Raw genomic sequence first — 14,520 nt, forward strand, 5'->3', positions numbered from 1 at the left:
GCTACATCAAAATCTGCCTTCAAATAGGAACGACGCGTTTTTTCTTTCCCGGCGCAACCTCAGGTTCACTTGAAACAGAGTTATTATCTTGTTCACTCCCGGATACGCCACTGAGCACAGAATAATCAATGTCATTACTATTCATTGATATCTAACTCATAACCGTCTGAGTCAGAGTCATTCATCAGTTCTGCAATTTCATTATCGCTCAAAATTTTGCCACTTCCTCCTGTAATACCGTCGTTCGTAGAAGAAATATACATAGTTTTTTATTCAATAAAAAGCACGAGAAATACTTTGTAAAATATAAATGTACATTCACCCGTCTCACTCAAATGAACATATATGACGTGAGTGCGTATGTAAGTTTTTGACGCCTACGAACCTAAGAGAAGTGTTGAAAATGTAATCAGTGCCACGTGATTAGGCGCAAAAACAGCTCTTGTCACCTATACATTGCATAGTTTTCTTTCGTTGGAAGAAACAAAGGACCCATGAATAAAGACGCTTTCTTTCATTTCTAGCTCCTGACTTGAGGTACTGTCCTAAAATTTACGTGGCATGTTTTGAGAGAAGTTAAAAGATCTCCAGTTATTATGACTGGCCCTTGAATTCTGACTGTAATAGGGGATTTTGTTCTTATTCTATATTATATAGAATTACTCACCTCTTTGTTACTCTTATTTTGTTACCAAAATTGTCTACTTCTTCCTTTCTAGAAATATAAGCTTAGTGTCAAGTGCGAAGTGTATCCCACAACACGCGGATAGGTCATCACGGACTTCCCTTTGTGCTACAAGGGAATTCCATAGTTTCACTCCAAATGTGTACAGTAGAACCTTAATGGCATGTATTTCAAATAGAAACATGACTTTTATGTATATACAATTTAATAAAACCCAATTTCGCCCAATAAAATCCAGTGGGCAGGGTTTTTAAAGCCTGAGTTTTTCACAATCCTGCATGAAACAATCCTTGTATCTGAAAAAGGATTTTATTTGTGGGTCAGTTCCTGCATTAGCATGCAAGCACCTCAGCTTGATGCATAGTAAGATTCAAATCTCTCACTAAATCATCCAGTCTATGACCAGGGGCATCTTTCAAATTTTTGGGCTATAGTTTCTATTAAAGGACGTAGATATTCAGAGTAATTCGTTTATTGTTTGTTCTGCTGGAGAAAATTCTTCTATCTTTGAATGTGGACTAAGGCTTGGGAGTTGAAGTTCATGCGGTATGACTTTTATAGCAGATGAGACACTAGGATGCTCAGTATTAGATTTTGTTCTTTTCGAATGTTCTCAAATTTCTGTTAGTCAGAATATCGATCTTCATTGCGGAAAACACATAGCTTGGCATTCAGGCACTTGAAACCCTTGTCAGAGACAAAACCACAAACTAAAACACGAAGTTTTTTTCAATAAAACTTTCTCTTTGCCAACTCCCGTTGATCAGGCTCATAGAAAAATATCATTGTTGTAGTTTCATAAGTATACATCTGTAAAACACTTTTACTAGTTGCCTTTACGATTACATAAGATAAATAAGAAAAATACAGTATTGTTTAGTCGAAATGATTTTTTTTTTTTTTTTTTTTTTTTTTTTTTTTTTTTTTTTTTAAAGGTAGCAGTTAATGCTTTTGTTACGCCTTGTATATATGAAAATATGTTATAAGCATGAGTTTTTCTGTTTAGAGGAAAATTAAATTAAATAAAATTTAAAAAAAAAAGTTTCTCATATGGCGTTTGTCTTAAAAACACTTAAGGATCGAAAGCAGTGTTTTTACCTGCGATATAATATTTCGAAATGAAAATACTTTCCTTTTTTTTCTTGAGTATATATATTTTTTATGACTAATTCATTTGATGTTCATGAAACTTTCTAGACTTGTAGATGATAACAGAGTATCTTTAAAAGGCAATCTAAAATCCATGTTTACTTAGCCTTTGTAGCGTCTGGGGCCAAAATCTAGTGAAAGGGATTTCTCTTGGGGCATTTCACAAATTTCCCTCATTTCCAAATGTCTCCTGTTACATGAGCCAACTTACTTAAAAGTTAGTTGACAACATTTTCGAGTCAATAGAAACTAATAAAACAAGGAGTATTTCATTAAAATAAGATAATTCTGGCGGCAGAGATAGACAATCATGCGAGAATATCCGCTTTTCATAAAAAGTGTTCCAGTATGAATTGGGTTTTAATAATTCAATGTAAAATGATGAGTGAAGGAATGTTCTCGCGTCCATATTTGTAAATAGTACATAAAGTTGAGTAACTGCCTATTTTCAGCCATGTGACAAAGACTTTTTAACTTTTGCTGTTACAGAGACACTAGCTTTTAATTGTGTAAAATTTCATAGTTCTGGCGCGTCTATTTCAAGTGAGAGTGATTTTTGTACTTTCCTCGTAGTATGTGGTTTTGTAAGGGACCTGACAAGATCTTGCAGCTTAAGTCTGTTTCTTAAAAACTGTTAGGCGTAGATAAGAAATGTTTGTGTATACTTGTGTCTTTGTTGGGTAAATACACAAATTTTCATTGAAATCTGAATTGGCAGGTACAGAGGTTGATTAATTTATATCGAGTCGAATTTGAGTGTGCCACTTGCCTAGGAAATGCTATGTTTCCATCACTGGTTGTGTTCGATCTGCAGACCACCTCTGCTGACTATTACCCGAGATCGGATTTTCCATTGCAGATTACGTTGTAGCTTGATCATAGGTATTGCATCGTACTCTTTTCTACAGGCTTTCCATAGGCCGTAGACTGTGCAGACTCGACGATGGGACAAGCCGCTTGAGTTCGAAAGTATAATAATCCATTGGGTTGTCATCTGGTTTCTTTAATTGCGATGTTAGAGAAGGGAATTACCGAAATTTTAGTTTCTTGTTCCATAGAATTCCAGAGATATCTTGTCTTCAACCTCACGTCTTGTCCGTACAATGCTGGTATGCTGATATATTTCAGACATGAATATGTTAGTACGCAGTTGATATTGACGTTTTGCTCCACCTTTCGGAACGCAGTTCGCTCCTGTACGAGAAACCAGCCATAATCATGAACCCTTTTGGGAAACTAGGTTTACTCGCGGGAGAACGTGCTTCGGTCCTTGGCGATAACAGGTCTATATGTAATGGTACTAGCTTTACCATAGTGCGAGGTAAATCCACGCCTCATGAAGATTAACAACAAACTTCACCGATCACCCACGAGATAACATTCATACAGACTCCTGCAGTTCCTTTTTCATAACACGGTTTCAAGGTGCGCATACTGCGCTTGCGAACGACTGAGAGGCGTAAATCCTTGTAATTGGCGCGATTGATTGTCGCCTGCGATGGGCGGCATTGCTGTCCATCACACGCTAGTGGCGGGTTTCTCTTCACGGGAAGCCGGTTTCTGGCTACTCGCGTCGGTTTGGTGAGGCCAGGACTCTATGTCACATATTTCTGTATGGTACGGTTGGTTCACAGTGGCGCGACCTACACGAAAATTTCGCACTTGACAATTTGTACGATGCGTGACGCCGTGAACTTAGCATTGAAAAGGACCACAATGAACTCTCCCAGAATCTGTTCAGCTCGGCGGCATCAGACTACGGTCGACCACACTGCTCTACTGCGTGACTAATGAGATGCTGTTGCTTGCCTCGTGGTAGTCTCACAGCTTGCGCTGTTTAGTTGCACATTGACTTCGGCTAATATAAATGAATCAACCTCTTTATCGTATTGGAATTACGCTGGAGATTTGACGTGTAATAATGTAATTAGTGTAGTTTCAGCAAATATTGTATTGTCGTTTAAGTAATGTAAATAGATTAGAACAGAAAGTATATACGAAATCTAAAGCATATAGGTTATATGTTCATCGAGAAGCTCTGAAGCTTCTATGAATAGTGTACAGTGTAACGTAGTCTTGATAACGGTGTTAGACTCGTGAGCTTTGCAACATCCACAAACCTTATCGTGAAGAGTACAAAATTCATAAATACACGTGGACCTCACCAGACGGAAAAAACACATAATCAAATTGATGACGTTTTAGTAGATAGAAGAAGACAATCTAGCATAATTGATGTCCGGTCGTTTAGAGGGGCTGATTGTGACACTGATCACTACCTGGTAGCAGCGATAATAAGAGAGAGATTATCGTTGAATAAAGGAAATATTCAATGTCTAAAACGGAGAAATTTAATTTAAAGAAATTAGGAGAGAGCCAGGAAAGAGAGTAATACCAGATTGAAGTTTCGAATAGATTCTCGGCTTTAGAAGATTCGGAGTGCACTAGTGTTGAGAATACTTAGATTGAAATTAGAGATAGCATTAAAATTTCAGGAAAAGAAAAATTGGAACACGCGGAAATACGTAGGAACAAATCATGGTTTGACCAGGAATGCATTAAACTAGCAGAGAAGAGAAAACAGGCAAGAGGAAGTCTGGAGCTAGAAATGAAGTAGAGAGACTGTTTTTTGAAAAATTATTTATTCATTTAAGAAAACAAAAATTAAACTTAGACAGGGGATGGCTAAGTGACGAATGGGAGGCGGTTATCACAAAATTTTCACAGCATTGGCATGATAATAAAAATAACATGCTTTGGCAACCTTCCAACAGAAACATAAAAGGTAAACAAACTGACTCCGCTATATTTTAGTCTACTTCAAAAACATTTGCAGATTGCTAACGTACTTGACAAAGTGTTTTTCACAGTTTTTTTTTCCTTGGTAACTTCGTTCCTTTTTATTTCTTGATGTTTCTGTTCTTTTTCTTCCTGTTTTTAACTTCCGTGACTAAGACTCCAGGGAGAGTCGAAAGCTTGGAAATTTAAAGATTCAGGAATTACAAAAACCTGTAAGTAGAATGATATTAACGTTTACTTGGTATTCTTCAAGTTTTGTAAAAACCTTGGCAGACATAACTAAAGATGGTCGTCAAAAGGGAAGTATTCAAATCCACTTTTATTAATATATTCAAAATAAAACGTAGACCAAGGATATTTTGACAAATTACGACTTTCGCATTTAGATACATAGAAAAGAGAAAATAACACACATGGCAGCATTGAAAATCCACTAGTACTCACCTGAGGGTTTTCTTTAGTGGATAAGGCTCACGGTTATAATCAAAATACTGAATTTAAGAAATTTATAATATGAGTGTTGTAATGTAAGATTCTTTTTCAAATTATTATTCTATTACAATTCTATTTCAAATAAATTTCAAATTATTTGTTTATTTGTTGATATTTAAGGTATGGAATATTCTTGAAAATAATAACTGTGAACCGTGCTATACCCTTAATATTGGCGACAGAGTATGGTCTGTAGCCGTTGAACCTGAAGGTGACTTGCTGTGTTGCGGTTCTGCTGGCCATCGTAGAGTTGCACCCTTACATCTATACGACCTACAACGGTAAAGTGTATTGTTTTTCTCTTGTATTCAAACTTTCAATTTATTAATATATAACATTGCTTTTTATCCGTATAAGTATTATTATTCAGTCCTATTAAATATGTATCTAAATTGAATTCGTTTATTTACATAATATTAAGTACATTATTTTCTAGATTAGTAAAGCAATTTGTAGAATTTTGTAGTAATCCTGGATGATTGTATCATTTTTTCATTTAATAGTTTTGTGTGGTTGTAAAAAAAATACTGAAGACAGTAAGTTACGTTGTATTTACAGAAATACCTTGCATAAGACGGTTAGTTCGTTCCAAGAAATCGCGTTGTTCGATGTCTATTGACATTGGTTTTTTAATTGAATTTGTTCGTCAGAAATAGTTATGTTAATAAACAGGTTTAAAAATTTAAAACAAATAATACAGAAAATCGTTTTGAGCATATAAAAGCAGTTAGAAAACAAACTGTTTCTTCGATTATAAATGAGAAAATGGAATCTTTTATAAGTTTTACGTTCCACGATTGTTCTTTCTAACTAAAGGAGACAGACCATTAGTGACAATAAATTATTGTGAAAGCTAAGTGACTCATTTTGTTTGAAGTAACTGGCGCTTTGAAAAGTGGCAGCAACGTAGCGATCTTTAGCTTAGTTTTCTGTGCTTTGCATAGTGAAGGGAGTAAAAAAAATACATTTAAAAAATTAACCTTTCCATTCGGTGCTAATTACTAGATCATAAGTTGTTTTAAATATTACGTTACTTTCAGTGGACGTACTTGTTACACAAGGAGCACATCTTATCTCTGATGCTAATACTGTCCTGGTATTTCTAATTTTGAAGTACCAGAAGATCAATATTAATGTACTCGTGTTAGTTCATATTCCGTTTTGGAATTTTCCCTTATAATTGAACTTGTCGAATATATGTATGTGTGTTGGTTTCTTAATACATTACTGTAATAGCAAAAGTAATAATTTATAAACGTATTGTTTTATTTGCTGCGTTTATTATTTAATGTACTGTTAACAGTGTTGTTTGGGTATTCCCTCCTGACACCTTCCTCATCAAATTTGGGGAACTCATCGCACTTTTTATAATTTTAGCTTGCACTATTTCGTGTGCACGGTAAACAATGTCAGAAAGCATATTAATATGGTAATATAAATTCCTTGCATTAGATCCTATTCTTTTGAAAGTCTGAAGAACTTATGCAGAAGATTTTTTAGAAAACTTACAATTTTTGACAAATTTAAAGAAATCTTGCTCACTTCAAAAAATGCACTTCTTTGAAGATTCTATTATAATCTTAAATCTAGAATTAAACGTTTAGTTGTTAATTGTACGATAAACTTCGACGATTACATCCTTCTTTAATTGTTAAAAACATATAAATGTTTACATTAAATAAACGTATATATATATTAACCCAGCTTATTACCAAGTAGCACTATAACTGATGGTATTGAGTGAGTTGCCCAGGGAACACCGAGAAAAATGTGTAAGCTTTACTCAAAAAAGGGCGGATTTTACAAATACCATGGTCACGTAGTAAGCATGTGTACAATAATAAAACGAGAGAAATGAAAATGAAATATTTCAGTTCAACGTCCCACGATTATGCCCTTTAGTCTAAGGGAGACGGAGGATTAAGGCAAGTGAATGATGGAAGAATTCATGGAATGAAAGTGTGCAATAAAACTGAAGTACCCCTTGAAAACCTACGAACACAGTGTCATCACTACAAACAATAAAACGAGAGGGTTAATCATTTAGTTAGCATCACTTAAAATATGTCATCAGAAACCATATTAAAAAAGAACTTTTATTATTATTTCTTAAAAGTTGTGTTGTCCAGAAACAGCTGTAGTGTTAACTACTAAGAAGATAGTTGCGTTTTCATTAGAACTATGTTGTAGAACGTAGATATGCGATCTTGCAAGGAGAATACATAATTCTGAACATCCGGAAAGAAAATGTCACTGAGACGCACTTTTACCAAATATAGTTGCAGTCCATCCGGTGGTTGACCCTGCAGCTGCTTTTGGACAGCGTAACTCATCTGGTAGTTGCAACTTTCAATGTAAATCACATAGACCGCTCAAGGAAATAAATTTTCAAAGAAAGATATTTAACTAGATTTAGCTTTCAGGTTCAAGAACGTTTACATTCTAATGTACAATAACCTCATCAAAAATCCTTAGTTCGATTCGCGATGACGAAGCATGTGATTCAGATTCTACGTTGAATTTTAGTTTGTTACTCCATATTACCACAGCATTAAAAAGGAACATTTAACGCGTGTTAAAAATAAATAAATAAATAAATAAGAGAGAGAGATCAGGGTGTCAAATGGTGTGTTCATCTCAAGCATCATTTGCTTCGCGTTCTTAACACCCCCCCCCCCCACACACACACACACAGAGAATCGAGGAGTATTAAAGTTTTAAAACTCCACATAGTTCAAATTCTAGTTGATTGGTTAAAATTAAACATTGCATGACAATTACGCACTTCGTCTAAACTTGATTATTGCAATTTTGTCAAAGCCGTAGCTTAATTGAAAATATAGAGAGTAGAGTCTGCTTTACAATAAGGACAATATTTACTATAAACTATATGAAACTAGCTTGAAAACTTCAGAATGTGCAGATATGTTTAGGGATCCCTTTGACACTTCCTTGGCTACAGGCCGGAAGGTACGTAGTATAATATTTTTAAAAAAAATGCCTTAAAATTGTACTACTTAAACAAATTCGAAAATGTAGTTAAAACTATAACGATAAATTGTAGTCTGATTGTATGATGATGATTGTTATTCTTAATATAGGATAAGTTTTCTTAATTGTATTCCTGGATTCAAGATACATCATATATGAAAATGCCATAGTTATTTATGTATATATAAATGTGAAAATAAATAAATAAAATAGAGGAAAAAGTAACTTCTGGTCCTCAAAGTCATTCACCAGGCGATTTACCGCATCAAAATTCGGATATAATAAAGTCATATTAACGTTGACGGTGTTTTCTTTTACGTAGTGTCTCGGTGGGGTAAAAATATCTGAGGCCATGTTTCTGCATATTTAGATTAATTCCGTTTCTACATATAAAACGTCACTTGTAGATCGTTGAGAAAAAAAGACCCAAAAAATTAATACTGTTGACCCTTCCATGTCAAATCACACATAGTTTCAAATCGAACTGTACAGATTGCAGTGATATTTTATATTCGAACCACTAACATCAATGTATGAAACAAGCGGAAAGCCCAAGTTGATTTGTAAACTGTTCGAAATTACGAGGGCTGCTATATATATTTCTGGCCTAATAATGAAAATACGAATATTTATCAACGAAAATGGTTTTATTGTTTTTCAAAATATTCTCCATCAAGATTTATACACTTTTGCATGCGCTCAAACCAATTTTCGAAGCACTTTTTCCACTCCGATTGAGACACCTCCAAAACATGGTTTTTGAATGCTTCAACAGCATTTTCTGGCGACGAAAATCGTTGACCACGCATTTTTTTCTTGATGTGTGGGAATAAAAAGAAGTCATTGGGTGCCAAGTCAGGGCTGTACGGCGGATGACCCATCACTTCGACGTTTTGGCCGGTCAAAAATGCGCTGGTTTGAGCCGATGTGTGAGAGCTCGCATTGTCATGGTGCACAATGATTCGTCTTCTCTTGTTCATTTTTCGAATTTCTCCGAAGACTTCAGGCAAACAAATGGTGGTGTACCACTCAGAATTGACCGTCCTACGTTGCTCAAGCGGAACAGTCGCCACATGACCAGTTATGCCGAAGAAACAGGCGACCATTTGCTTCGAAGTGCTTCTTCCACGAACAACTTTCGTTGGATTTGGCTCGTCTTGGAAGACCCACACGGTCGATTGCTGTTTTGTTTCGGGCTCATACGCATAGATCCATGATTCGTCACCTGTGACGATCTTATAAACGTCTTTTGAAGCACCGCGATCGTATTTTTTCAGCATTTCTTTACACCAATCCACACGAGCTTTCTTTTGAGCGATTGTCAAATTGTGCGGGATCCAACGAGAACAAACCTTTTTTACGGCCAGGTGTTCATGCAATATCGAATGTATGCTGGTGGAAGAAATGCCTAGGCATGCCTCTATCTCACGGTAAGTCACATGACGGTCTTGCATTATCAGTTCACGTACGGCATCGATGTTTTCTGGCACAACGGCTGTTTTTGGACGACCTTCACGGAATTCGTCTTTGAGCGAGCGTCGGCCACGATTGAATTCGTTGTACCAGTTTTTCACAGTGCTATAGGATGGTGCTTCGTCGCCATACAAAGATTTAAGTTCATCGATGCACTCTTGTCGTGATAATCCACGTCGAAAGTTGTGAAAAATGATCGCACGAAAATGTTCACGAGTTAATTCCATTTTTTTGCCAAGTTGATTTCTTCAAGTACCTGTAAAAGAAAAAAAAATTGTCGTAAGTCAAAAAGTTCTGAGTACATTTATGCTACAAAATGTCAAACTTTCCAATGGAAATGTCAGATTGCACCTGGCAACACTTAGTGTTGCCTAGGCCAGAAATATATATAGCAACCCTCGTACAGGCTCCCAAAGTTTTCAAAATTTATCAACATTGGGTGAGTGATTTTGTTCGATTGTGGTATTTGCGGCTGACTTAGGGTGCTAGTCATTTTTAAAGCTTAAGAAAAGGGTTTTCAAATGATATACAACACTACAGAATTTGTTTTAAAATATTTTCTTCGAAAAATCTAAATTTTGAATTTGATTTTGTCAGAAGACCGGATTTTGAAAAGCTTCAACACGTTAATTAGTTTCTTCATTTTAAAAAAAAAAAAAAAAAAAAAAAAAAAAAACTGACCATACTTGAAAGTTCAAGTCTTTTCTGGATACTGCTTACAACTTAGTTTGGTGTGAACTTGAAAGGCTTTTTCGGTTGTCACTATATCTGTGTCAGGCAAGGTGTATAGTCGGCTGTTGGAGTCAGATGGTTCACTTTACAAATATACATTGCACGATTCCAGATAACATCTGACCCCCAGAACATGTAAAAAGTGGATTGACAAAGTGGACAAGTAAAAGTGAAGCCCAGTCAAAAAGCTGCCGTGGTAAAGAATTGAATTATTATATGAATGCTACAGACTTACTGGGGCCCCATTACGAGGCCCCTTTCCATGAGCTGTTGTAGCAAAATGACATTCAACCTCTATGTCAAAATCAGCTTTATGTAAACATAAGTTTAAAAAGGTTCTTTTGTTCTTCCAATGAGCACTAGATCCGTCTAAACCGCCTAATCTAAACCGGTTTCTCAAGAACAAGTTTTTGCACGAAGCAGCACCCAGCCATACTGTACGAGACACTCCAAAATAACAACATAACTGATATGCTCTGTTTCGTTTTCCCCTTATAATACACTACAAAGTGACAACGCTAGCTTTAATATCCTGGGGGGCGATGAGGGCAAAGAAAATATTTGGGGAGCTGCTATTTTTTTCACACACCCAAAAGGATAGTTTTATATTATTTAACGTACAATAAACACATGTATGCGGGGCAGATCTAGTCACAGGGAATGCCCTCCTCTAGGGTCGTTACTGACTATATGGATAAACAGTGGCTTGCTCACTAGTTCAGTGATAGCTTTGCGCGCCATCCTATGCCACAAAATTGTTATTTCCATCCATTTTACAAGAACCTAATTTAAAGCGATATTCGACTCCACTTTTGGAAGTGAACTCTTGCAACAAATGATCCCATGCTAATCTCAGATAAAACTTCAAGGATACATTCATAACAGTTCGAATATTGTTTTTATGAAGATTTTCAAAGTATGGCTTTTTGAAAAAATATAATTCAAGGTTTTTAATTTTTCGCTACAGTGTTATATACCATCTGAAAGCTCTTTTCATAAGCTTTAAAGTGACACCTTAACTAACGCGCTAGGTCCTTTAGGGCAGCTGCAAATGCCAATTGAACAAAAGTCACTCACGTAATTTTTTATTAATTTTGAAAACTTTAGGGGCCTGTAATTTTGAAACCAGTTCACATATCAACCTGAAATATCTGTCATTTTCGAGTGGTACCAAAACCTGGACCAAATTTCATCAAAACCTGGCAAGGTAAGGTAGAATTGGTTTGAAAATCGTGTTGATTTGACATGGAATGCTATATTATTATTATTATTATTATTATTATTATTATTATTATTATTATTATTATTATTATTATTATTATTATTATTATTATTATTATTATTCATTTTCAGAGGACAAGAAATTGGCTGTCTAGGAAGAGGCTATCGAGATGGAGCAGGGATTCTAGATCTTCACTGGGAAACGCCACATGTATTGCTCTCATGCGGATATGACACCTACATTCGATTATGGGATACAAGGTAATAGCATTAATTATCTGGAAAATATTTTCTGTAATCAGTACCATGACATATAAAGAATAGGTGAAGGGCATGTAAAAAATGAACGAAACCAGTTGTCTCTGTTCTTGTTAATCTTGCATGGTGTATAGAGCAGGTTTATTGCAAATAATTCATCACATTTTTAAGAAATACGTTTGATCACGTATTCGTTTGATGCGTTCGTTTGATTCGTAATATACTGAACGATGCTAATAAGAATCTGTGTCCCATTCATATTTTAAATACTCGGTTTATCTTCTTGTTACATGGCGTATGTTTAAACGACAGTCTGGTGTGTCGATCAGTGCACATTATAACATGGCCCGTTGACAGTCATCAAAGCAACCTGTGCTCTTGAATTGTCTATAACATCGCAGAATGCTTTGGTGGTCTGGCCATTTTGATTTTACTATCTTCAGAATGCATGCTGCACTAGAACAGCGAACAAATACTTTCTATATTCTAAACACAAAACGCTTTCAGTTGCAAATTGGAATCTTGCAAACTAAGGTCATGTTGCCATGTTGTCATGATAAGGAGCTCTGCATGTACGAACATGATCGTTTGAGAGATGCACTTTTGTTACGTGATTAGCGCAAAAACGTAGTCCCCAGAGCATCGGAATTCTAGTGTTTTAGAACCTATTGTGTTATTTGTAACAGCCCTGTATTTTTAACATGTTCTCTGCAATCGTAATTGCGAACGAAGCATGATTAAATACATTTTCATGGAAACAAAACTCTTTTGTTAAAACAATATACTGCTTATTGTATTTTTCATGTAGTTTTACGTACAATGAAACTTTAAAAAAAAAAAAAAAAAAAAAAAAGTGTTAAATTTGTATTTTTAATGTATCACTGTGTCGAAATCTGTCGTATTTTAAAAATAACATTTTCATTAAAACAAGAGAACGAAAAATAATACTGCAATCATGTATTTTCGTTTCTCAGATCCACTGTCTTCTTTCCTGCATGACTTCAACTCATACGATAGTTAGGTATAGAAATATTGCTATTTTATTCGTTATATGCTGGTGGTCGACTTAAAGGACTGATTACTTCGTTTTTCCATAAATGGGAAAAGGATGAGCAAATTTCTGCATAGAGTCTCCCGTGTTTCGTTCCTAACTTGGTTTCAGCTATGTCAACTTGGTTTCGACTAGAAGTCAGTGGAAGTTCAACAAATGCAAACACATTTGAATAAGATATTGCGAAATAATTGCATGTTTCGGATGGGTATATCTAGAAGAAATAATGTTAAGAACAGATCAAAGTTGCACATTTGGAATGAGCTTGATGGCAAAGAAACTTTTCTAGAGAAGATGGAAACAGCTAATTTGGTCTCTGTTTGAATACCATTGGAACATGATGCGAGTGAATCGTTATCAATGAAACCTTTAAACTGGATCGTATGCAAGGGATTGTTTAAATTGGAGATGTACAGTAGGTAGAAGATGTGAATGATATCTTTCATGGAAGTCCTTAGTAACTAGCACGCATAGTTCTGCCTGAATGCCAAAGTGGTGCTCTTTGGTTTACATCTTCTGAATTTTTATCATATTTCTACTTCTCCAAGACGATAGTTTCCATGTGGATAAGATAAAAATTATTCAGATCGGCAGTATTGCTCAACCTCAACGGATATGTAATCGAAATCATCATCGTATTCATCGAAATTACCGCTGACGATAATTATGATTATTATTTTTTTCTTTACAGTTGACTCATGTATAATACGAGAAATTAAGGGTGGAACATGAGTTTAAAACACTTATGGTATAATTAATACTAGAAACAGTGATACTGAACCCGGTTCTCAGTCTAATCTATTTATCTTTAAACCCCCACGTCTATAGATTAAAATTACATCTCAGAGCTACATTTAGATGAATTAATACGTATAAAATAAACAACATATAGTAAATTCTCATAATTACATAAATCAGTTTTCTTTAGAAAAATATGAATATAAATTGAACGCAAATAATACGGAAATTGGCAGAGTAACAGATATTACATTCTTAACATGACTCAGTATTCAGTTGGAGTTAGCAGATATTTTATTGTTATGAGAATTAAGTGCATAGTCTTGTCCTAGAGTTACTATGATTTAAATAAATCTTCTCTACCCAGTACACTCGCGTTTGAATTCTTTTCTTTAGCATTAGTGGTGGAAAATTTTAGCATTAAACAGCATAAATGTTTGTACTTATACTTCTCTTACTCCATTGACAGCAACCACCCAGATGTTTGAAGTAGCTGTCCTGGATAATAGTAGAGGTCCAAGATCTGTAGTCTTTTGTGCGTGAAAAGGACTTAACAATGCGTGTAAAACTTCCACAAATCACTGTTTCAACAATAATATAAGTCCAGATCAGTGATGAATCTTTGAACTTGTGAGATGTTTCACTACGAAACTATGATAAAATGTTAATACGCACACATGGCTGCCAAGACTAATCTCTTTTAATATATTTATTAAATTACGCAAACTTAGACAGACAGTCGTCAACTTGAGTGTATCAAAAACTACTAACTTAAAACTATCTTTTCCCTTCTCTTCAAAATTCTTTTCTGGGGCTGTACGCACCCCTTGTGCCACTTACTTTGTTATTATTGGTTTTTCATCACAATTAAATGATAGTTATAATTAATCAGCTTCCATTGTGCTCCTACTGACCAATAATTTCACCTATT

General features: G+C 35.2%; 1 protein-coding gene across 1 annotated transcript in view; it reads left to right on the forward strand.

Annotated features, from left to right (window-relative positions):
* The window catches only part of LOC145690557 (F-box/WD repeat-containing protein 4), a 54,501-nt gene that overhangs the window by 14,603 nt on the left and 25,378 nt on the right, over window positions 1–14,520 (forward strand). Inside the window, exons 5-6 of the mRNA XM_081765563.1 lie at window positions 5,246–5,406; window positions 11,675–11,803. Coding sequence (XP_081621689.1) covers window positions 5,246–5,406; window positions 11,675–11,803 — 290 coding nt within the window. The remainder of the gene's footprint in view (window positions 1–5,245; window positions 5,407–11,674; window positions 11,804–14,520) is intronic.

The sequence above is a fragment of the Thermobia domestica genome, chromosome 1 (assembly GCF_964235325.1).
Source record: "Thermobia domestica chromosome 1, izTheDome1.hap1.1, whole genome shotgun sequence".
Taxonomy (NCBI): domain Eukaryota; kingdom Metazoa; phylum Arthropoda; class Insecta; order Zygentoma; family Lepismatidae; genus Thermobia; species Thermobia domestica.